At 56.0% G+C, this 23,659-nt stretch overlaps 9 protein-coding genes across 9 annotated transcripts; 4 read left to right on the forward strand and 5 right to left on the reverse strand.

Moving 5' to 3' along the window:
- Nucleotides 1–760: 760 nt before the first annotated feature.
- Nucleotides 761–2,632, forward strand: PG998_008922 (uncharacterized protein; the record flags this gene model as incomplete). The annotated part of the gene is made up of 4 exons (XM_066875738.1): nucleotides 761–866; nucleotides 923–1,012; nucleotides 1,167–1,754; nucleotides 1,845–2,632. The coding sequence occupies 4 exons, from the start codon at nucleotides 761–763 to the stop codon at nucleotides 2,630–2,632; spliced, it is 1,572 nt and encodes a 523-aa protein (XP_066727894.1).
- Nucleotides 2,633–3,156: 524 nt separating this feature from the next.
- Nucleotides 3,157–4,114, reverse strand: PG998_008923 (3-oxo-5-alpha-steroid 4-dehydrogenase-domain-containing protein; the record flags this gene model as incomplete). Its single annotated transcript, XM_066875739.1, has 2 exons — nucleotides 3,157–3,966; nucleotides 4,034–4,114. The coding sequence occupies 2 exons, from the start codon at nucleotides 4,112–4,114 to the stop codon at nucleotides 3,157–3,159; spliced, it is 891 nt and encodes a 296-aa protein (XP_066727895.1).
- A 1,925-nt stretch (nucleotides 4,115–6,039) lies between these two features.
- On the forward strand, nucleotides 6,040–8,779 carry PG998_008924 (uncharacterized protein; the record flags this gene model as incomplete). Its single annotated transcript, XM_066875740.1, has 2 exons — nucleotides 6,040–6,114; nucleotides 6,182–8,779. The coding sequence occupies 2 exons, from the start codon at nucleotides 6,040–6,042 to the stop codon at nucleotides 8,777–8,779; spliced, it is 2,673 nt and encodes an 890-aa protein (XP_066727896.1).
- Nucleotides 8,780–9,555: 776 nt separating this feature from the next.
- Nucleotides 9,556–11,638, reverse strand: PG998_008925 (uncharacterized protein; the record flags this gene model as incomplete). The annotated part of the gene is made up of 2 exons (XM_066875741.1): nucleotides 9,556–11,524; nucleotides 11,580–11,638. 2 exons carry the CDS (start codon nucleotides 11,636–11,638, stop codon nucleotides 9,556–9,558), a joined length of 2,028 nt encoding a protein of 675 aa, XP_066727897.1.
- A 404-nt stretch (nucleotides 11,639–12,042) lies between these two features.
- Nucleotides 12,043–13,845, forward strand: PG998_008926 (uncharacterized protein; the record flags this gene model as incomplete). Its single annotated transcript, XM_066875742.1, has 1 exon — nucleotides 12,043–13,845. One exon carries the CDS (start codon nucleotides 12,043–12,045, stop codon nucleotides 13,843–13,845), a length of 1,803 nt encoding a protein of 600 aa, XP_066727898.1.
- Nucleotides 13,846–13,979: 134 nt separating this feature from the next.
- On the reverse strand, nucleotides 13,980–14,995 carry PG998_008927 (NAD(P)-binding protein; the record flags this gene model as incomplete). Its single annotated transcript, XM_066875743.1, has 3 exons — nucleotides 13,980–14,486; nucleotides 14,620–14,647; nucleotides 14,895–14,995. The coding sequence occupies 3 exons, from the start codon at nucleotides 14,993–14,995 to the stop codon at nucleotides 13,980–13,982; spliced, it is 636 nt and encodes a 211-aa protein (XP_066727899.1).
- Nucleotides 14,996–15,978: 983 nt separating this feature from the next.
- Nucleotides 15,979–18,031, forward strand: PG998_008928 (major facilitator superfamily transporter; the record flags this gene model as incomplete). Its single annotated transcript, XM_066875744.1, has 5 exons — nucleotides 15,979–16,302; nucleotides 16,382–16,562; nucleotides 16,621–16,853; nucleotides 16,923–16,961; nucleotides 17,033–18,031. The coding sequence occupies 5 exons, from the start codon at nucleotides 15,979–15,981 to the stop codon at nucleotides 18,029–18,031; spliced, it is 1,776 nt and encodes a 591-aa protein (XP_066727900.1).
- Nucleotides 18,032–18,853: 822 nt separating this feature from the next.
- Nucleotides 18,854–20,014, reverse strand: PG998_008929 (kinase-like domain-containing protein; the record flags this gene model as incomplete). The annotated part of the gene is made up of 1 exon (XM_066875745.1): nucleotides 18,854–20,014. The coding sequence occupies one exon, from the start codon at nucleotides 20,012–20,014 to the stop codon at nucleotides 18,854–18,856; it is 1,161 nt and encodes a 386-aa protein (XP_066727901.1).
- Nucleotides 20,015–20,789: 775 nt separating this feature from the next.
- PG998_008930 (aspartic proteinase) lies at nucleotides 20,790–22,148 on the reverse strand (the record flags this gene model as incomplete). Its single annotated transcript, XM_066875746.1, has 2 exons — nucleotides 20,790–21,292; nucleotides 21,392–22,148. The coding sequence occupies 2 exons, from the start codon at nucleotides 22,146–22,148 to the stop codon at nucleotides 20,790–20,792; spliced, it is 1,260 nt and encodes a 419-aa protein (XP_066727902.1).
- Between the last annotated feature and the right edge of the window lie 1,511 nt (nucleotides 22,149–23,659).

The raw sequence follows: 23,659 nt of genomic DNA on the forward strand, positions 1-23,659 counted from the left end.
CTAATTGCCAGCGCCGTCAGATTCGTGGACCCAAGCCTCCCGACAATCACACCCGTAAAGGTTATACCAAAGCAAAGATGGCACCTCAATTGGATCAAATGTAGGGCCAACAGTCAAAGAGTAAGAGCAAGCATCTTGACTGTGCTACAAGTGTCCGAATTTGAATTTGAGTCAACGAAAGCCTCGTTCTTCGCTGTTGTACCCCTTTTGCGCGGACGGCCTACTCAGTTTGTAGTCAATGGACGAGCAAGGGACCTGCCCACGGAGCTCCTTCCGCCTCACCCATCGACCAGGCATGCATGGATGTTTGGTGCTATTTCACACTGATCGCATCGCATATGGTCTGGTCTTTTCACTTGTAGGTTTACTATGGCCCCTGATCGTTTGCGACATCATGTCATTCTCTTCTCATCCTACCTATCACTGCTCAGTACTGAAGCAGCTGGTTTCTATCGTTCAATTTTTCATCCAAGTGTAGACTTGAGACGCGAGAGCCACTGGTCACTCCGGAGGCACCGAGATATTTCGAAGACTTGAGCTCAGTTGCACCGCCAGTTGTTACCGTCTTCGTTAGCTATCTCGTCGACAAGTCTTCTATCGCCAATTAGACAAGATGTTTCTTCCTCGACTCGCTTTCCGTAACAGATTCGATAAACTCCTCAATAACCATCATGGGGACCACACAAAAAGGCGACGCTGCGCGAAGAAGAAATGCAAGAATCGAGCTGAGTGGAGTTACGTAAGGGGCTCGGTGGCCAATATGGATGTGTCGGCCTATTGCACCTCCCATGGCTGCCTGTGGCGGGAGCCCAGCGGTATTACATGCCGCAACTCGAAGAAGAGCAACCAGCCATATTGCAAAGAGCGTAAGCACCTACCCATCGCTCTATGCTTTTGAGTGCGCGAGACTAACACTTGCCAGACCTCACTTGCCAGGCTGCCCCGAATGGAAGTCAGTGCGGGTCAAGAAGGGGGAACCTCCTGAACAAGGACGTCAAATTCTGCGAACTTCGTAAGTATAGTAATACTATTATTACTCGCTTAGGAGGGTAGTAGCTAAGAAGAAGGAATAGATGCATGTAGTTGGTCAGGTTGTAATAGTGAGATCCAGACCTCACCAGGGCGCAAACTCTTCACATACTGCAAGGACCACAACTGTCAACAAGCCGAATGCGCCGATCCCCGCCTCGGCGCCACGGGAACTCGACAGAGCGTGTTCTGCGCCGCCCACACCTGCAAGGACGGCCATTGCATGGCCAACGTGAACGGACCGCCCGAAGTGGGCGACACGAAAAACCAACACTCGTACTGCCCCGTCCACCGCCCTTGCCGAAGCACGGGGTGCGCCAACATGGTCCATCGGGTCAGCAACGCCGAGTTCCGCAAGCACTGCACCAACCACTACTGCGAGTTCGGCAACAACTGTGACGTGGAGCGCGCCGTGGGTGTCCGGGTCTGCGCCACCCACCGTTGCTGGCGTAGCGGGTGCGCCAAGGGGTTGCAGAATGCTTTGGGCCGCTACTGCGAGGACCACGAGTGCAAGGACCTAAAGAAGCCCTGCCTCGAGATGCGAGTCGACAGGAGCGAGTGGTGCGTTAGTCATGTCTGCAGGGAGAACCTCGGAAACGACAGGTGCATCAATCCGGGGGACCAAAAGGATCAGTACTGCGTCGATCACGTACGTTGCGAGAAGTCTGGGTGCGACAAGACGATCTACATTGATCAGGGCAAGCGCCGCCAACTCTGCAAAGAACGTAAGCTTTTCTTCAAGTCTCTTCTTCAACTTCAGTTATGGCAATATATAACAAGCTCATGTACTAACTTATATAAAACCAATGCCGTAGACTACATCGGCATCTGCGAATACCACCCATGTATCAAGTTGCGAGTCCGGGATAAACGCCACTGCGACGAACACGCCTGCCTCGTGAACATCGACTGCGCCACCCCGAGGACGCAGTGGTCTAGCTATTGCATGCATCACAAGTGCAGCAACATCAGCTGCCCCAACATGCGAGCCCTGATGTCGTCGTTGTCGCCGACCGCGCTCAAGCAGTACGCAGGTCTGGCCCCGGGCACCAGCCTCTCAGCCGCGGCCCTCTCTGCGTTCGACCCCTGGTGCCCGTCGCACCGGTGTCGCGAGCCGGGCTGCGGGGTACAGGCCGTCAAGGAGGGCGGGTTCTGCGCCACCCACGTCTGCCGCGAGCCAGGATGCGGCATCCGCGGTGCCCAAGACAACGGGTACTGCGACCAACACAGCTGCCACGAGCGCGGGTGTCCCCGTGCGCCCATCGATGCGTGGCACAGCTACTGCGACAAGCATGAATATGGGGATGATAGTGACTTTGATGACGACGACGATGATGCCTGGTCGTACGGCAACGGCGGGGGTTTCAACGGGTCGCTTGCGGGACCTGGCTGGGCTGGCCCGTTCGGACTGGGTGGTGGGGGTCCGCCACCGCGCAGGCGACGACGAATAGGGGCTGCCAGGTCCAGGTCTGGATCAAGATCCCGATTATCGGCAACGGCAGGCGGCCAAAGGGGCGGCCGACAGGGGGCGCCCGCAGGAGCCGGAGCCGGAGTCGCAACGCTACAGCTAGCAGCGCCAATGCTACTTGGAATTCATTCATGAATTCGTCTGGGTTCGTTCCCACATGGTGATAGGGCTCTTCGTTGGAATCGATACTTGGACTGACACGCTTTGTGCAGGAACTCCCCTTAATCTCGAGGTCGGCGGGAGAAGAATGGATGTCGATGTTTCTGATATCATTGTGACGCTTGGTATGCTTGGATACTAGAACTTTCTTTGGAATATACTTGCCTTTTTCTCATGAACTGTTAAAGCTGCATGACAGTAGTGTAAATATATCTGCGATGTGCCTGGGCAGCATGCTTCGTAAATGGGAAAAAGGTTGCAAGTAAAGCATAACAACATCACCGTAAACGTACGAGAACCAATGAGTGAAGAATGTACTTTGAAAGACTCGATACGTGATGGAATGATTGCACCCACTACTTGAAGGAGCTTCTGTCATCCAACTCCTAGGACGGCCGAACACCCCTTGCTTCCTCGCTCATGAACCAATGCACCCCAGCTCGCCACGCTACCTCAAGCCTTGCGAAACCAACATCCTTTTTGAACAGTGATGGGAACTTTTACCAAACACCCGGGATGATGGCATACTTTCCCTTGATCTTGTCCTCGCCAAACTTCTCGATGTACCACTTCTTTCCCGCGACGGCGCGGGGCAGCATGGAGAATATCTCGTTGATGAGGAAGCAGCGCGCGGGCACGCAGCCGAACCCCGCCGCGACCCAGAAGCCGAGCCACTCGATCCACTCGGAGAAGTAGTGAGGGTAGAGCATGTAGCGGAAGAGGCCGTTGTCAGGGACGGAGTAATGCTTCTCGATGGAGCCGGGGGCCTTGCCCTGCTCGCGGGCGAGGCGCTCCTGGCGGCGCTGCTCGTTGCGGCGGATCTCGCGCAGCTCCTCGTCGCAGAAGTAGTTGGAGGTCAAGCCGATATAGAAGATGACCAGGCCGACGGCGAACTGCAAGACGGACGAGCCGCCGCCGCCGCTAAACTGCGAGTACGAGTTCCACTCGGCCTCGGTCGTGGGCCCGTAGGCGGCTAGCCAGCTGCCGAGGCAGGTCGCGTTGCAGAGCTGGAAGACGAGGGCGAAGCCCCAGACGAAGAGGTGGATGGGCGACATGGAGGGCTGCAGGACCGGGAACAGCACGGCGCGGTAGACGTAGTGCAGGACGAAGAGGCCCGCGAGCGTTTTGTTCTGCCAGGGCAGGTCGTCGATGCCGTGCTGGGCGGGCAGCGTCCGCATGATGTAGAGCAGCGTCAGGAAGCCGGGCGCCTCCATGGTCATCCAGGCGATGCGGCCGGGGATGTTCAGCGGGCTCTTGACCGAGGTCTTGCCCATGCCGTACCAGGAGATCATCCATTGCAACGAGGAGGCCTTTCGCGTCGGTATGTTAGCCGGCGTTACTTTTTGTTCACGTCGGGGCCTACGAGGTGCTACTCACAACAGGGAACCACGCCCAAAGGCTCAGAATGAGCTCATAGTTTTCACGGCTCGCGGGGAGCCAATTTTCGATGATTGCCATTTCTGGATGGTATTGACGTGTATATGACCGGAATGTGTATTGTACAGTCGGGAAATATGGAGTCACGCCTAGGAGAGAGCAATATGTCCGGCGGCCAAAAACAGCATAGGGTCCGGATTGAAGAGCTCACGGGCGGCAAATCGCCATTACCGGGAGCAAAAGAAAACAAGCGACAGCTCAGTATTTGTCGCGGGTGCCACGTTATCAACAGCTGGGAATACAGGACGTCAAATCAAAAGACAATCAAGGATGGCCAAAACCCAAATTCGATTTGGGTGGGCGGTCAATGACGCCTTATGTTTCTTGTTGCTGTGACATGCGATCGAGGGCCGATGGGAGGGACCAACAGCAAAACTATGGCCTGGCTCCGTTTCTGTTCCTACCTCGCCTTCTCCAATCGGGGAAAGACGAATGCAAGTGGTAGGCGGGGCCCAAGCTTGCCGACGGGAACTAACATTGTTGCAGGTTTTGTGTGGTTGGTTGAGATGAAAACAAGTTGATATATCGTTTAGAGTACCTCAAGTTGCCTGTCTGTCTTGCAACATACAGCGAGCCGGTGTCTGAAGTGTTTTTGCCTGTCATCAATTGACTGACAGGCCTGGCAGTTCCATTGTGACGCATGTAAGCTGCCATTCCAAGACATTGATGGAGTAGGGAGTTTACGTCATGTCCAAAGAGGCAACCCTTTGACGCACTGATTCGTGGCTAGGGCGCGCAAGCCACACAGAGAGGCAACTTCACCAAAGTATGGGGTACTGGCCAGGGTCTCGTGCCGGCTGAACCGCTAGAAACGGATTTGCTCACTTCCTGTCGCTAACGCATCCTGCTGCCTAGTAGTCAAAGACCATACGCGTTAAGCCGCGTACGATCCTATTTCTGTATCGTATTGATTGAAGCCCTCGAGCTTTGTATTATACTGGTTTGAGGAGAATGCTTGCCCCCATGTCGCCATTAGAACAGACATACGGAATCTATATATCGATAAAAGGAACAATGCGTGCTGGGTAAAACACCCGCAGATCATTCGTTGTTAGGTTCGCCCCAGCTGCAGCTAGTACCACAAAGCACCGCCACAAGTCGTACCTGGCGCTTGGCAGTCACTGAAGATGCCGGCCTCCCAACCACTCGCTTTCACTGCGGGACTCAACATGGACTGACTGGGACTCCCGATGGGAGAGCTGCAAGCTTCACCAGCGCCTACATGCAACTGACAAGGAGCACATTTCCCATCTTCATTAATACTCGCACATACCCTCCTGGCGGATTAACCACCTTGGTACTTCCCCTCTCTTCTGGCAAATATATCGGATCGCCAGACTCGCTCCGCGTTCTTTCCTCCGTATTAATTATTATATACATTCCAGTCAAAGCTTGAGCTTCCACCCTATTTTAAGAGCCGATGACGCAAGCCTGAACCCGAAGGAACGCACACCCCGCGAATCAGCTGCACCAACATACGCACTCCCTCACATGTCGCAGGGCTGACCAACATTGGAAGCCTAAGTAATTGCCCCCAGGCGACCCGGAGCCTGAGAAGATCGGCCATGTAAACTGGTTCGGCGGGGCTTGGAAACGAAGCTTATCCCACCTTTATTCACCTGTGTTGTACCCCGTATCATTCCTTCGACTGCAATTGAAGACATCGTCAGTAGGGTGGCACAGATCCAGCAACATCACACAGTCCGCCACCTCGGCCGGACCTATCTTACTCCAGTCTTGCCCAGTGCTCCTTCGCCTGGCTTGCGCACACGAATACGAGCAGCAAACAGAGTCAAATAGACATCTTCGCCAGAAGTGCCCCTACACGCACTCAAGGCAGCGCATCTGGCATTACTGTAGTGATTTGAACATAACCATTTGGACTAGGTTGTGAGATATCCACTGCTTTACGAAACTGCAAGCGCAGTCGGTCCGTAATCGACATTATGGTCACACGAAAAGACAACCCAGGAGATGCCTCGAACACCGACAAATCCGCTCCTGCCATCAACATGCAAGGAGTGAGGCAAGATCTCTGGAACGACTCCGATACCGACGGGGGAGAATATCTGGGGCGACGCAAGACAGACCCAAGCAGCAGCTTCTACTGGCACCCAGCCAACCCCTCATTCGGTTCCCGACTCTTTACGGCTAGGCCCTACAGCTCAGAACCCTTTCGGCCACGATGCCGGAAACCCGTGGGATGAAGACGGCCGACAAGTAAATGCCCCGTCGCAAATCGAGTCAAAAGGCGGATTAGAACACGTGCCTACAGTCCTGCGCCCGGGCGGTCGTCAAGAGACAAATCCATTCAAGCGGAAGCCTTTGTCGTCTACCAACACCGGCCAGAGCACGGCCAACTCGATGCCCACCGACGCGCCGCCCGTTCCCCCGACCAATGCCTTCTCCCATATGCAACTAAACGATGCTGAACAAAACACGAATCCTTGGAAACCAGCTGTTGAAGAGTCTAAAGCATCGCTTGCACCCCCTGCCGTCAACACAATACCCGAGCAAGATACCGGTAATAATGTATGGGGCTCTGGTGTTCCTTCGAGACAGCCATCGGCGAGTCCCCGGGCACATTCTCCGGCCATTGTGTCACTACCGTCGGAAGGCGAGTCGTCCGCTTGGGACGATGATATAGTCCCAAAACCATCACTTGGGCATATGCCGCATAAGTCACTTGAAGAACAGGAAATTTCGCGAGATGCCCATGCCTGGGATGATCTTGCTCAGCTGGACAAGGGTAAGGCTCCGGCCGCGCATACTGGACACAATCAACCAAGGCCCGGTGAGGATTGGAATCTAATAGATCACGACCCACAGCCTGCGAGTCTCTCTCGCCAGAGTACCTGGGAAAATTTTGATGAGCCAGAACCAGAGCCAGAAAACAAGCAAGCAAAACCAGAAACACAAAAAGCACCCACGCCTGCCGAAGAGGCCGCTGAGGTACCTCCACCCTCGCTGCCGCCACGGACTTCTTCGGATAATCCACCGGCGCAGCCACCAAGGCCTCAGTCTCCCAGCGCACCCAACAACAGCGCACCCAGCAAGAACGAAACATATCAGATCAAAAACATCAATTGGCATGATGTATCCGCCGCGCAAAACCCGAGGAAATCCCCAATTCTCGTCCAGAATGCCAACGGCCCGTGTCCTTTGGTTGCTCTTGTAAACGCACTGACTTTGACAACTCCAGCCGATTTGACTAATACAGTGTTGATTGAGACGTTAAGATCACGAGAACAGATCAGCTTAAATCTTCTGTTAGAGGCCGTCTTCGATGAACTGATGTCTCCCAGGCGGACCAACTCAGATGTACCGCTGCCTGACGTGAGTGAGCTCTATTCTTTCTTGAAGGGCTTACAAACGGGTATGAATGTCAACCCGCGATATATTCCCACTCCGGAGCTGATTACGGCGCATAAACGGACGTCTCTCACCCATGTACATCCGTCTGAACGGGGCGATTACATCCCAGGGACCTTCGAGGATACTCGCGATATGAAGTTTTATGCTACCTTCTCTATTCCTCTCATCCATGGCTGGCTTCCTCCCAAGGACGACCCTGTGTATGAGGCTTTTGAGCGCCAGGCATCATCGTACGATGACGTGCAAAGCCTACTATTCCGCGAAGAAGAACTTGAAGACAAGCTTAGCGCGCCTTCCAGTGCAGGACTCACGGGGCTCGAACAGGAAATGTATCAGGATATTATGATCATCAAGCAATTCTTGAGCACCTCGGCCACTCAGCTTACTCCGTGGGGCTTGGACGTGATAACGAAATCGGTACAACCCGGGACATTCTCAATCCTGTTTCGTAACGACCACTTCTCCACGCTCTACAGACATCCGCAAACGTTACAATTGCTGGTGCTCGTGACCGACGCGGGCTACCATTCGCATGATGAAGTAGTCTGGGAGTCGCTCGTCGATGTCAATGGCGAGCGGGCAGAGTTCTTCTCTGGGGATTTTCGGCTCGTGGGCGGCCCGCAACACCAGCAGTCACACCAAGAGGCCGCTGGGGCGTCGACTAGCGGTGGTAGAGGTCGCCGTAGCACATCTGACGCGGATAACGCGCCGGTTTCTCCAAATATTGAACAAGAAGATCGCGACTTGGCATTAGCACTGCAGCTGCAAGAGGAAGAGGATGAGAGGCATCGAACCGAGCAAGCAGCTCGGCAGAGGGAGAGACAACTATCAGAGCAGTTTATCGAGCGAGATGGCCGAGGCGGCTCGACGGCTCGTACAGGACCTCGGGGTAGAGGCGGAAACAACGCAGCCTCCATACGTGGCGGTTCCGCCAGCCAGGTCAACATTCCGGTCCGAGCGAGTAGTAACAGCGTAAGCGGTTCGGCGCGGGGTAGTAGACCGACGCAGCAACAGCCAGTGAGACCGCTCGTTCCACCGGCGAACAACCGAACTCATCGCCCGACCGATGGCGTGGAGGATGATGCACCGCCGAGCTACGAGCAAGCCTCCAAGGCTACCCCCTATGTTCCGCCGGCTGGTCATCCCAGTCACCCGGAGAGCAGCCCAGGTAGCTCCACGAGAGGGCGTAGGAATCCAGGCTCATCTCGTGTCAGCCTCGCCGGATCCAGTGCAGGTATGGGTCGGTCTAGACCGCCACCAGTAGCTACGCAGAGCGCCGATGATCGGCACAAGGACTGCGTGATCATGTAAGAGGTGTTAATAAGCATTAGGTGGAAAATTGGGCCGTTATTTTTCTTCTTTTACCATGGTCTTCATTAATAGGGGTTATTGGTCATGGTGGTCGGTGTCAGCGAACGAGACTCTCGGTGAAAGGGGGAACAGCGATTATGGCATGATGACGATTGGTTATGTTTAACAGAACGATCATGAACAACTTCCTAGTGTTCCTAGACACATACACACCGATCGAGCCTCTTTCAATTAAATGAGAGTCCCGCAGGAGGCTGTGCCATGGAATTCTCAGCGTCTTGCGTGGTGTTTTGGACGGGTATTCTTGTCATCGAGGGGATCATGGAAAGGGCAATTGGTATAGCAGAGAGATGGGACTGTCGATGGCATTGCGTACTACAATATCAATATGGGCAGCATCATTATTGCCGTTTGGCAATAATAGAAACGTTTATTGGACTCCGCGTTTATCGTTTCGGAACATTGTATTGTGGCAACCTTACTTCATTCTTTTCTTATGTGATTTCGTATGATGAGTGAACCCCTCAGTCAAAAGATAGGCAAGTAATTGCCCGGGGGCGTATAATCATATTACAGGTCGTGTGATGTTTACGATGACTGAGCTTAAGATGTGCAGCGGAACCCTAACCAACTACATGTGTTACTCATCAGACTTCTGGAATGGTTAATTGGCCTATAGAGCAATCCATGTCGGAGTTTTCTCGTGACCACTGAATTTACTTATGGTAAACGAGCTTGATTTCTATCATCAGATCTTTCAAGGTCCTTTCTCCTAATCAAAGCTTGGCCCTTGTCTCATCTCCCCCGGGTGCCACTACGACATCCGCGACATCTTCCAGCTCAGCAATGAGCGTCCCTTCCGCTATATCCTCTCCATCCTCGGCCTCCGTCACCCACCTGACCCGCCCAGCACGCGCCGCCCGCACCTCGAGCTCCATCTTCATCTGCTGCACGACGCAGACGACCTGGCCGGGCCGGACGGCGTCCCCCTCGTCCACCAAGACCTCCACCAGCCTACCGGGGAACGGCGCGACGACATGCGCGGGATCGCTGGCATTTCCGCGGCGGTGCTTGCTCGCGGCCATGATGGACCCGGCCGACGCGGTGCTGCTCGCGGCTTCGAGCAGGAACGTCTGCGGCGCCGCGGCGCCGGGATGTGCGTATTCTACTTCGGCGCGCAGGAGGGCTGGGAACTCGTTGCGGAGGACTCGCGAGAGCTTCAGGTGGTGTACTGGCGGCTCGGAGGCTTGCTCGGACGCCCCGTTTTGGGGGGCTAGCTTTAGTGCCCATGCGTCGCCTTTGCGCAGGAGAAGCGTTGAGCCGGAACCGCCACCTGGAGCCGCCTCGGTTGAGGAGGAGTCATCTCGAATACTGGCATCATTCGAGACTAGATTCTCCGAAATCCTCTTCCCCGTTTCCAGGAGGTTCGGCAGCCCCTTTTCAAGCCAAGATGTGTCACACGCCCCTTTGGCGAAGTCCGGACTTGCCGCGATCGCATGCAATGCGTCTAGATTTGTCTTGACTCCATCAATGCGCGTGTCTTCTAGAGCCCGCCGGCATTTCGCCACGACGTCGCTCCAGGAGCCACCTGTGACGATGATTTTGGCGAGCAAGCTGTCGAAGTCGGCGCCAATTACCATGGGACTCCCCGGGACTAGATGGGTGTCGATACGGATGCCGTTTCCGGTCGGCAACGAGAAGTTGGTGATGCGACCAATACTGAGGGACCAGTCGTTGTGGACGTTCTCGGCGGTCAGACGTAGCTGTACCGACCACAGTCGCGGGGGCTTAACCGGGTCCGACGGGAGGCTTGAGAGAGGTAGTGAATCCAAAGAGACACCCTGCGCGATGTCTAACTGGATCTTGACGAGATCCAAGCCCGTTATGCTCTCGGTGACCGTATGTTCGACTTGGATCCGGGGGTTGATTTCAAGGAAGAAGAACTCCTGAGTATCCTGATTGGCCAGGAACTCGAAGGTGCCCAAAGAGAGGTATTTTACGGCCTCGGCCATACGGACCGCCGCCCGGATGATGCGCGCCACGAACTGGCGGTCGCCAATAGTGCTAGGCGCCAGCTCGACAACCTTTTGGTAGCGGCGCTGGATGCTGCACTCCCGCTCCCATAAGTGTCGCACCGCCCCTGTGCCATCCCCGACGATCTGCACCTCGATATGCCGGAAGCCATCCACCGCAGCCTTTTCGACGAACACCTGCCGGGAGGGGCTTTCGGCGATAGCCCGCTGCGTCGCACTCTCGAGGAGCGCTTCCGTCCGCACCAAGCGGATCCCTTTCCCGCCGCCCCCATCGACCGCTTTCAGCATAACCGGGAACCCAACACGCCGCGCAAACCCCAGCACGTCCCCGTAGTGGCTCGTAGGCCGGTCGCTAGCCGACAGCGTCGGGACGCCGCACCGGCGCGCCAGCGCCTTGGCGGCGAGCTTGTCGCCGGTCTGCTCGAGGACGTCTCCGCCGGGCCCGATCACGACGGCGCCGGCGTCGCGCCACATGCGGCGGGCGAAGTCGGCGGACTCGGAGAGGAAGCCGTAGCCCGGGTGCACGGCATCGATGTGGTGTTTGCGCGCGAGACCTACTAGGAAGGGGATGTCCGTGTAGGACCTTGGGGAGGGGGCATCGAGCACGTGGGTGGCGTGCTGGGCGTGGCTCTTGTCGTTGGGCGTCACGAGGGCGAAGGTTTCTAGCGAGGACTCGCGGGAGGCTTGGATGATGCGGGTGGCGATTTCGCCCCTGAGGGGGGAGTTTAGTAGAGATGCAGGTACAGTGCAGGGAGGAATGTTTCTACCTGTTCGCGATGAGAAGTCGATGTATCTTCCGCCGGGGTGGGTGTGTTGGCAGACTCATGGTCGCTGTTTTTGAGAACCCCGTCTCTCTTATTCACTGCCTGTGGCCCAGTGTGTATCTGTTCTTTCAATAGATATTGAGACCAGTAACCGACAAAAGGAGCCAATAGATTAGGCAGGTTAGAAGGCCTCGCTCTTACCGGCTACTTACACATTTCCTCACAATAATTCAATGATGAATACCATACTGTCCCGTCCCGCGTTTTAGGGGCGGCTACAAAGGCCGGGGTTGGCGGGGGAGAACCCACTACGCTGCAGCTTGTGGTGCGGGGGATCTACCCGCCTGGGGTGCCTGCCGAGGTCCTCCCTACCCGCTAAGGTCCTTGGACATGCCATATATTCAATCTGTGTTGCATCTTACTCAATCTTTGACCTTGTATAATATATTAGTACCCATGACACAAGATGGGGGTAGATGAAGGCAACAGCAAGCAGCAAGCAAGCGAGCGTTTGAAGCAAGTCGCTGGTCATCTGGCAGCCAAAGACCAACAGCAGCAGGATGCATCACCTCAAATTCCACGACGTAAAGGACGAAGGAGGGCCTCGGTGTCGGGTCCGCCAGCCGACTACTCGGACCGCCTTGGACAACTCGAAACTTTACGCAAGCTTGCTCGCACGCCGGACACGGGACGTCGCGGCTACAGGCGCCAGAAGGAGGCCGGTAAGCTATGGGTCTGGGAGCGCGTTGACGCGCTGCTGGACAAGGGTAGCCTCCAAGAGGTCGGCAGCGTGACAGGCGATGTGAAATGGGGTAAGAAAAGCTTAGCTGCTGCTGCCGCCGACCATGGCCAATCGTCCCGTGAGGAAACCATCGATGGCTTTACGCCTAGTAACAGCGTTCAGGGGTTTGGCAAGCTGAACGGGCGCAAGATCTTGTTCACGGCGGATGACTATAGTCTTCGCGCTGGCCACGCTGACGGCGCGTTGTGGGAGAAGACCGACTACATCGAGAAGCTGGCTCTCTCTTTGCGCATACCGATCGTGAAGCTGGTAGATGGCTCGTCCGGGGGAGGGTCCGTCACCACCATCAAGAAGGATGGGTTCTCCTACGTCCCTCCACTACCAGCATTCAACCACGTCGTCAAACAGCTCAACTTGGGTATTCCGAACCTGGGCGCTGCCCTGGGGCCCTCGATAGGGCTGGGGGCGGCGCGAGTCACCGTCTGCCATTTCAGTGTCATGGCGGCTAATGTGGGCAGTCTCTTTAACGCAGGCCCCAAGGTTGTCGAGAGGGCGACGTTCGAGGAAGGTCTAACGCTCCGCGAGCTCGGTGGCCCCGACATGCATTGCCGCAACGGGACAATCGACAATCTTGCAACCGACGAGCAACATGCCTTCCAACAGATCCGTGCCGTTCTCAGCTATCTTCCGAACTCCGGCTTCTCCGCGCCGCCCATCACTCCCAACGACGACCCCTGGGACCGCCGCGAAGCAGCCCTCAGAACCATCATCCCCCGCCGTAAGGAGCGCATGTACGACCCGCGCCGCATCATCCAACTGGTAGTAGACAAGGGCAGTTTCTTCGAGATCGGGGCGCTCTGGGGCACGACGGTCATCGTCGGCCTGGCCCGGCTGGCCGGGCACCCCGTGGGTCTCGTCTCGAACAACTGCGAGAGCGCGACGGGCGGCGCGCTCGACGCGCTGGGCTCGCAGAAGCTGACGCGGCACCTCAAGCTGTGCGACGTCATGAACCTGCCGGTGGTGCAGTTCGTCGACGTGCCCGGGTACGCGGTGGGCACGGCGGCGGAGCGCGCGGCCACGATGCGGCACGGCGTCAACCTGGCGCTGGCGTACTACGCGACCACGGTCCCCGTCTTCAGCGTCGTGACGCGCCGCGTCTACGGCGTCGCGGGCGGCGTCATGCTCGACTGCCGCGACCCGCGCGTGCGCGTGGCGTGGCCGAGCGGGGACTGGGGCTCGTTGCCGCTGAAGGGCGGGATCGAGGTCGGGCACGCGCATGAGTTGAGGGAGGCGGAGAAGGTCGGCGGGCCGGAGAAGGCGGCGGAGCTTTACAGGGAGCTGGAGGCGGAGTACGAAGGGTTGATGAACCCGGTTCGGACGGCTAATGCGTTCGGGGTCGAGGAGATTATCGATCCGGCCGATACGCGGCTGGTGGTTTGTACTTGGGTGGAACACGTCTATAGCAGTTTGATGGAGGAGAGGGTTGCTCAGCGGAGGGTTGGCACGCTGCAGCCTTCTTTTGCATAATCATACATGTATACTATAATCCCGTGTAGTGGTATTGCCAAGCAGTTCCCCTGACGGATTACTATCACTGTGAGGGAAGCAACATCATACCCCCTCATCTTACTCTTCTACCGTTTTACTTTCCAAAATAGCTGTCAAGCCATCATCCTTCTCAAGGTCGCCTCCAACGTATCCTCCCCGCGCTGAACCCGAACGCCACCATTCATGTCTTTCTCTGCGACTCTGCCTGGCAAGAAGCTCCTCGTCATCTCTACGAACAAACTTGTCATGGGCTCCTCAAACGCCTGGGCGAAGAAATCTTCCAATTGATCGTCCTGGACCAATCTCGCCTCAACACGATTTCCCGTCGCGTGCTCGAGCGCCAGCTGCACGTCCTGGGTAGAGTAACCTTTGGGGCCGTGAAGGTCGACAATGTATGGATTCTCGCCGCTGCGCAGCGGTGACCCAGCCGACAAAAGCTGGGTGGTGCAAGTCCTGCCAACATCTCTTACGTATACCATGGGGATCGTGTAATCAGCAGGACATATGAGGGAGTACAAGTACGGTGTCTCGGCTTCCATGGTCTGGATCGCCGTCGCCCAGTTCTCCATGAAGTATGCACATCGCACAAAGACCACCTCAGGCGCAGCGCCGATTAATGCCTGCTCGACCTCGTAGTTTGTTTTTATTTCGCCCTCTCGTGCTCATCACGATGAGTTTTGACCGTCGTGCATCAATCCCTTGAGAGTTAGACCAGCAACCGACCCCTTTTCAATTGATTAGGTAGCTGCTTACCGTGCCATGTTCAAACTGTGCCCCGACACTAGACGCGTAAACCAGTCGTTTCACTGACCCCCCATAACGCCCTATGGCCTGCTTGACATTGGCGGCCATTTCCCCTGCCTTCGCGATGGGGTCTGCTTCGGCATGCAGCGGCGGCGTGATGGTGGCCACGGCGTCCGCGTCAGCAAAGACGCCGTTGAGGGGGTGAGGCTCCTGACGTCGGCGACGTCGCCCTTAACGGCCTGGAATCGCAGGTGCTCTGTGGACGCGACCGGGGCCCGGCTCACGTCCCGGTAGACGTCACGGTCGGCTCCGATGAGTCAGCAAGCAGGGCGCGGATAGTGGCTTGCCCCGTTTTGGGCGACGCGGGAACGACGACGATGTGCATTTTAGAGTGGCGGGAGTGCATCACGCCAGAGAAAAGTGCAATTAGAGTTGGTGTGGCCGTAGTTCAAGGCCGAAGCTTCCATCGTGGTCCTTTCGGATAAGAAAGAGCCGCTGACATCATGTGTGACGAGATCCAGATGTAAATCTCGGGGCGCACCCCTCGCAAGACTAATGTCAAACTACACATATCACAACCACTACTACATTTACCTTTGGCAATCCATTCCGTTTCCACGAGGTATACTGTGTACTAGTCCGGCAATCGCTCGGCTATTGGGGGTGGCACCCTACAAATGCCCCTCTCTCTCTCTCATCCACTACCCCGCCGCCAGATGTTGCCTCATCCACTTCGCTCGCTGGGAGACGCTGAGATGGACGGTTCGGCCCTTAAACTCCGCTCTGGGGAAAATGGGAAGCCGAAGCGCCGCGCTACGATCGAAGCACCGCAGATTGACTCGATCCCAGGCCAATGGCAGACACCGTGTGCCAGGACGTGGCAGACGTCGAATGAGATGGTTTCTATCCTCATCGTCATCACTTCGCGCCGGGAATCGTCCACTAGGATCGCGCTCAGTTGTTGGGGATCCTGCTGCCATCGACGAGCTGCTCGGCAGTCGTGAGCCGCAGTAACCCAATGGATCCTAGGTTGAGCATGATGGCTGCGACGGTTGCCGCATTTGGGGGACATCCATACCCCACCGACCCTCGCCCCCCGGAATCGGCTCGCAAAGGGCGTGTCTCGGTAGATTTGTTGACAAATCTATCCGTTGGGCAGTAAACAGATCCAATGGCTTTCCACAGGGCGCACAGAGCGTCCTGGCCCGTTTGCCCTATCTTTTGGGCATCCATCGTGCTCCGTCGTCTCTTCTAGGTCAAGCATCACTATCTATCCATGCTATCGCTGCTTGACGAGCTTGTATCCCTAGAACTGCTGTTGCAATTAACAATAACACTGGCAAAAGTACCGGAGCCACCCACATCACAATGTCAAGCGGGGATACTACCGAGAAGGACAAGACAGAGACCACCCTTGGACCGCACCATGGCAACCTGTACCGCAACTCAACGGACTCACTGTCCAACGCTGATATACACGACATACACACTAGCGGAATGAGTCACCTGGCTGATATTGTGCGGTCCTTAAGTAGCCGGGATGCCGAGGCGCGATGTCTAGAAGAAGCCGCAGACAATGGGATCCCGGATAGCAATTACCGCCTTGGGAAAGGAGATGACCATGCTATCAAGAGCAAGTCCATCGTCTCATGGGAGGAAGGCGACCAGGAGAATCCCCACAACTGGACCCGTGTATGTACACTCATTCCCTGACCTGGTGAAACACAACATATGGATAATAACTAACCCGTGCTGTGTGCGCGCGTTACAGACCAAGAGATCGATGGTACTTATCACCTGTATGACCATCATCATCAACAGTACGATGGGAAGCTCGCTGCCCAGCATGGCCGTCCCTTACATGGCCGAGGAGTGGGATGTTACGGCCCAGGATCAAATGGCGTTGCCCATCGCCACTTTCCTGATAGGTTTTGTGCTTGGGCCAATGACGTGTACGTGTGGCCTCGACCACGGAGAGGTCTCATAAGGCTGACACACACTTCTCCATAGGGGGGCCGCTGAGCGAGCAGTACGGAAGGCGAATCGTCATCATCAGCACCTTCTCCATGTTCACCATCTGGACTCTGGCGTGCGCACTGGCACCGAACTGGCCAGCGTTGCTGGTCTTCCGGTTCCTGTGTGGCGCGTTTGCGAGCTCGCCCATCGCAGTCGTGGCAGGCATCATTGCCGATGTCTATGGTGATCCCCTGGATAGAGGCCGGGCGATGGCATATTTCATGGCTGTAGGTTCTTGGACAGTGATTCATCTGTTTGACAATAATTCTAGGAGTTGCTAACATGCCGATTGCTAGACAACTGTATTTGGCCCCCTTTTCGCCCCTATCATCTCGGTAAGCCATGCTCTCTCGCAATGAGAACTAGTTCCCCCAAAAGAGAAAGATTAATCAAGTTCATCTTATAGGGCTTCTGTTCCACGTCGATTGGCTGGCGCTGGAGCTTCTGGATTGCGCTCATCTACGCCGTCCTCTCGTTCATTCCCATCATTTGGCTCCCCGAGACCTATGCCCCCACCCTCCTGACACGCAAAGCCGCCGCCATCCGCCAGCGGGACCCTACCGCCAACGCCTACGCCGCCGCCGAGCTCGAAGATCGGGACCTGAAGCAGCTCGTGACCGTCGTGCTGACGCGGCCCCTCCGCATGATCATGACCGAGCTCATCGTCAGCAGCGTCTGCGTGTACCTGGCCCTCGTCTACGCCATCTTCTACATGTCGTTCCAGGCCTTCCCGCGCATCTTCCGGGACCTGTACGGCCTGTCGCCCGGCGTGACGGGCCTCTGCTTCCTGCCCATCGGCGCGGGCTGCGTGCTGGGCCTCCCCCTCTTTTTCGCGTACGACCGCGTGGTGCTCCGCGCGCAGAAGCAGGGCAAGGCCTGGGCGCGCCAGGAGGAGTACCGCCGCGTCCCGCTCGCCTTCCTGGGCGGCCCGCTGTTCGTCGTCTCGCTGCTCTGGCTCGGCTGGACGGCGAACCCGGCGGCCGGCGTGCCCTTCGTCGTGCCCATGCTGGCGGGCATCCCGTTCGGCATGGGCTACCTGCTCGTCTTCCAGGGCCTCATCAACTACCTGACGGACGCGTACGAGCTCGTCGCGGCCAGCGCCAACGCGGCGGCCAGCGCGACCCGGTCCCTCGTCGCCGTCGTGCTGCCCTTCGCCACGGCGCCCATGTTCGCCCGGCTCGGGGTCGCGGGGGCGTGCAGCTTGCTGGCGGGGCTCAGCGCGCTCATGTGCGTCATCCCGTTCATCTTCATCTGGAAGGGGGAGCAGATCCGGGCGGGGTCCAAGTTCTGCGCGGAGCTGAAGCGGTTCAAGGCAGAGATGGAGGCGGCGCGGGTGGCGAGGAATAATGGAGTGGGAGGGAACGGGGCTGCTGATGGGAAGAGATCTGGGAGCGGTGAGGTTTGAACTTGGACTTATCAATGTACTGAAACTCAATTTGCCAACAAAATTTCCAGTAAATCGCAATGCACTAGCATGAAGATGAATAATATCCAAACTGATATACATCATTGCGAATACGTCCCAAGTGCTTCCTTATCCTACCTCCTTTTGGTAATATGTAGTGGTGTGGTCTCGTGGCATGCCGTAATGTGAACAGTCCAAAGATAACAGGGTCACCTCTCGAACCCCAGAAGTCATCGACCTGCGAGTAACAAACATGACTGGTCTCAGTTCGAGAGTTCTGAATGTTGATAAGGTTTAATACGATCATGTATGAACCTCTCTGATCTAAACCGGTGGTTACTTACCACACCGCCAGGAGGACAAAGGAAAAGGGGCTGCCGGCGCGGACCACCCACGAGGCAGCATATGGATGGATAGTGTAGCAGGGGCAGTGCGGCTACATGCAGCCAGGGTATAAAAAGCTACATTAGCTGCTGCACAGCTATAGTCAGATCTTCATCCAATACACACTCTTTAATCTTCTCTTCTAGGCCCTGGTGGTTAGCATACCGTACCAGGTGTTTTCATGGCTCACCTTCGCACTAGGCTTGACCCCTTTAGGCCTCTCTCTCGCTTTAAACCTCTCTCTAGGCCACTCTCGTTAACAACCGAATAACCGCACGCACTTAATTAAATCGAACCACCGTCACCAGCAGCCGGAGAGTACTAGCTATACGAAATAGAATAGAATAATGGAATACCGGAATAATGGAATAACGGAATAATAGAATAAACGGAATATCAACCTCGTTTATCCAGATCGACGAGAGCTCTGTTCGCCAGTCATTGCCATATCATGGCTCGAATTTGGCGGCATTCGCCAGCACAGCAGCCTTCCAGCCCTGCACGAGATCCCCCCTGGCCACGCGGTGCCACCTCAGTGATGGCGCGCAGAAAGTCGGCCACCGTCTGCATGCTCTCCTGCAGCGGCGAGGCATAGGCGACGTCCTCTAGGATTTCCACGCCCTTCTCGGCGCAGCGGCTCTGGAACAGGCGCAGTAGCCTCTGCTTTTCGTCGGCCGAGTCGGCGTCGTCGCGTGCGTTCCACAGGAAGGCCCTGCGCGGGTTCCACTTGGTGAAGGGCACGACGCCTGCGAACTCCCAGTCCAGCACGGCGGTGATGGCGCCCGACGCCGGGTCGTAGAGCATGTTGGCGAAGTGCAGGTCCTTGTGCGCCAGCCGGAGCTTGACCTTGTTCAGCTCTTCGGCGTGGGTCTGGAGGGATTGCACGAAGCGCTCTAGCTGCGGGACGGCGTCGCGCATGAAAGCGAGCTTGCCATGGATTCGGATGAGGCGGATGTAAGTGCGGACTTGGGCCGAGATGAGATCGACGTATGTTGCGTACGGGCCGCCAACGTTCAAGCTGTCGACCGTCTCTTGCGGCCAGATCTGCTCTATGTCGGGCACCTGCCAGAAGGTCTCGTCTACGGTGCGACTGACCTCGATCTGATTGTCGTTTTTATTCAGGTGCAATCCGCCAACGGCGTGGAATTCGTGTGCCTGCAGCTGCGAGAGGAAATCGATAAGCTGGTCCAGGATGTGGGCGATCTGATCCTGACCCAGAGATGGATAGACGTCGCTCAGAGTGTGACCGGCGACACGAGAGAGGAGGGTGTACTCGTGGGCAATCGGGTTGTTGGCGGTGCTGTCGTATGCGATGACCTGGGGAATAGGAATGTTGGTATTGCGTGACACCCACGTCATGACGGCAATCTCGTTCTCAGTCTTGATAGTTGGCAGATGATTGCCCGAAATGCGAAGGACCAGTTCCCTGTTCGTTGTATGGCTGCTGGCGGGGACCGTTATAGAATAGACGGCATGGTACTGGGCGGTGACTGCTGCTGAACGAATCTCGGTTGCTCGGGGCAGGCCGACCAACTCAAGAAGCTCTTGAATCGAATCATCGGAAACGCTGCGTGGGAGGTAATCAGATGGTGTACCCATGGTTCAAATGTGAAGAGTTGGCGAAGAGTGCCCACCCTGGACAGAAGATGGAAGAGAGGTAGTGAGGGATGCAGAGAGAGATACAGAGGGAGAAGTTGGGTTTGAATAACAGGAACTTGTGAGGGAAGTGAAGCGGGCAGCGGGGTTCATCTCATATATCTTACTGATTGGTCTTCAGGACTACGGCTGCTCCCTCAGAGCGTGTTTACTTTTCATATTCAGATTTCAATTTGCTTTTCAAATTATTTCTATATTTCGACTTTATACTAAGATACAATGTTCAATATAGCTAAAGCGACGGTAATATACTAACTATGGTACACAGAAACTAGGAGCATGGTAATCTGCAAGTCTTCATGTTATATTTTACCGGGTGAAGGATATATCACGTGTTTCGGTTCATTTCGTCTGATTTATATTCCGGGCCAGCTTTACGTCCCTGTCGCCCTGGACGCTGCATATAAATATTTGCTTGTTCATATTCCCTTACACTCTTTACATGCATATGTGTTACTGGACCACGATCACTCAAGTAGTTCAACTAATATGGCTTGCTCCTTTATACCCGTAGGTTCTAGAAGTAGTAAAGACTATTGCGCGAGCTTCTTGACAAAGGGATGTGTATTATTTGTTAGTGTATCGAGGAATAGACACTGAGCTGATATATGCATAGATATGAAAATCCAAGCACTATCCTTAATCCCTTATGTAACTGCCTCATGCAAATCCGCCTATAACAACCTCTAAATGCTTTGCGAAGGGTACTCGAAACCCTTTACAGGTTCTTGGAAGCCCAGCCCAGCTTGGGGGACGAGCCACCGTTGAAAACAACGAAAGCGGCCTTGAGCGCGACATCGCCGTAGATGTTGGTGCCGATGCTGGAGCTGGACTGCAGGCCGCCGAAGCACTGGCTGCTGCCCGAGGAGATCTGGCCGAAGTTCATGAACTCGCCGGGGATGGTGATGCGGGCGCTGCCGACGCCGAAGGTGAAGTCGGGCGCCGTGGCGCTGCAGGGGAAGACGTAGCCGCCGGCCGAGTTGGAGTTCTGCGAGCCGCTGATCTTGCCGTAGTAGGCCTTGACGACGCTGGTCGGCAGGTACAGCAGCGTGGTGCCGGTGTCGGCGATGCCCTGGATGCTGGTCGAGCTGAACGAGTTGGAGCCGACCTGGTAGCCCGACGAGGTGAAGCCCCAGAAGCCTTGGCTGTTGTCGACGTTGGTGTAGGTAATGGAGCCAGTGTAGGCGTTGTTGTCAATGTAACCAAAGTTGTACTTGCCGGCTAGTAAGTAGCGCATATAGAGTTAGCATGTGTGTAAGCAACAAAGCCTCTAGCGCTAGAGTGAGGCTGAGGGGGCGTATTTAGAGTTAAAGTGCTTACCGGCTTGGTGCTTAAGGTCAGCAGTGAACAGGGGCTGCGCAAGAGAGCTCTTGGCATTGTCGAAGAAAGTCTTCTGCTGCCGGGGCTGGACGGTGTTCAGGCTGCTGAAAGCAAGACCGACGAGACCGTCGATGGAGCTGTCCGAAGAAAATGAGCTGGACACCTGCTGGGCAGCCTCGACTGCCTGGTTGTTGACGGTAAGGCCACCGATGGTAACCTTATCGGTGTAGACGTCGCCGCTGGAGGAGCTGCCATCGCCGTACGAGATGTCCCACGAGGCGCCGCTCATCTTCTGGGCGGTGCTGCTCTTGGAGGGCGAATAAATAGTCTGCCCGTTCCGCTGGGACGAGGGCGTCTCGCTGCTGAAGACCCAAAGGTCCGAAGAGCCCGTGTCGAAGTCGAGATCGAGGGTCTGAGCCGGGGTACCGATCTGGACGGGACTGGAGTAGGCATCATCCGACTCGTCAATGGGATTGGCCGCGACGGAGCCCTGGTCGCGAGTTTGGAGGAGAGTGCCGGTGATGTTGGCAACGAGGGCGGCGAGTTCATCCGAGGGCTTGGCGCCGTACTTGAGGTGGGCCTTGTAGACCGACAGGGCGCCGTTGAACTTGTAGTGAGGCTTGCGGGTCTCGACCGAGGACATGCCAGGGCCCATGTTGCCCATGACGGTGCCGATCCGGGTGTTGGGAGGGACGGCAGCAGCGAGACCAGCCTGGGCGAAAGTCGCCGCCAGCAGGGCGTTGGTGAGGGCGTTCATCTTGGCGGTGGTGCAGGGGTTGCGATGTTGCAAATATTAAGACGAAAGATGGAAGTAATATTAGGGCCAAGATGGAAGCGACGGCGCAATCAAGCTCAGGTGTTCAGGAGACTCGCTGTGGGCTGCTGGATCAGCTAAGTCATTGGGAAGACGGGGAGGCATGGTGCGTTTATATAAGCTTCTGTCTGGGTTCGATATTGGTCGTCATCCCATCCGATGCGTGCGCTTGCTTCGTGGCCCATCTCATCTCTGCAGACCCTGTCGCGCCGATCACATGTGGGCGTAGCGTCGAAAGAGGAAGGAAGTCGAAGTTGAGCTTAGAGCCGCCCCGCCGCGCGGAGAGATAAGACCAAAGGCCCAATCCGCATCGTTGGATCAGGCGTCCATGTCGTGCGTAAAGATTGGACAGCAGGCAAGTGGGTGTGTTGGGATGGAACTCGGTATAGAATGTTACCTGGTACGGACAGTGACCTGTCAAAGAGGCATCTCCAAACGTCTTCGTGAGCCCATGGGCCACTTCATCGCCGAGCTTCCGTTTTAGTCTGGTCCGGAACCTTATGCGACTAGCACCGGGCGAGAAGACGATGCGAAGTTGTTGCAAGCAGAGTGGCCTTCTTGCAGTTCACTTTCTCCCAAACGGTGCTGCGCTAAAGACGGCTTCCAGGTTTCAAGCATGATGATGCTGGCCGACCTGCCTATCCGAGTTAGCCGGCATGGTGACACCCACGAACCCTGGAGACGATCCAAAAACCTTAGATCCAACCGATGGCATTCGAGGAAGCTCCCTTCATTTTAGCTGTTGCTGCTGCTGCTGCATCGGCTGCGTGGCCAAGTGGTCACGCTGCATTGGCACTGCATTGCATTTGGCAGATGGACTTTCGGTTGTAGAAAAGGAAAGTGAAAGGCAAATGCGGGAAAGATAAGACGACAGACGCCACTGCTGTCATGGCGTCATTTCCCGTCCAAATCCCTTAGTAATCTGGTAGCCGACGCGTGTTGCACGCTTCGATCTGGACCCGACATCCGACTCGCCTTACGGGTGGTCTCTGACAGCTGCAGCCAAGCAGCCAAGATGTGCTTGAGCACGACAAGCTTCTGCGATCGCGATAAGGGCCTCGGCGCAATGGTCGCTCAACTCAACCCTATACAAGTCGCAGATATATTGCGATAAGTGCCCAGTCATGCAGTGCAACCGAATGTGAGAGAGTCTGATGTCTAACAGCCCGAAATCGATTTACGTCCGAGATTGGTGTTGATGCAAGCGCCGGAAACTGGCCTATTGGAAGTTAAATCAGCGGGCTCCCTCTCCTACCAACTCGTGTGGAGCGCTGGAACTGCCCTGGGGCCTGGAGCCCCCCACGGCTACGGCCGGCTCTTTTGGGCATCTGGCGAAATGGTGCCCTCTGATTGGTCTCCGAACATAATTACAGGGGCAGCTGAATGCTTATTCTCAATCCCGACCTGCTATATTGGGATCGGTGTATTAGCCCTGAATAGTTCGGCTAGTGTCA

Source organism: Apiospora kogelbergensis (assembly GCF_038363985.1).
Source record: "Apiospora kogelbergensis strain CBS 113332 chromosome Unknown utg000006l_segment0_segment0, whole genome shotgun sequence".
Classification (NCBI taxonomy): Eukaryota; Fungi; Ascomycota; class Sordariomycetes; order Amphisphaeriales; family Apiosporaceae; genus Apiospora; species Apiospora kogelbergensis.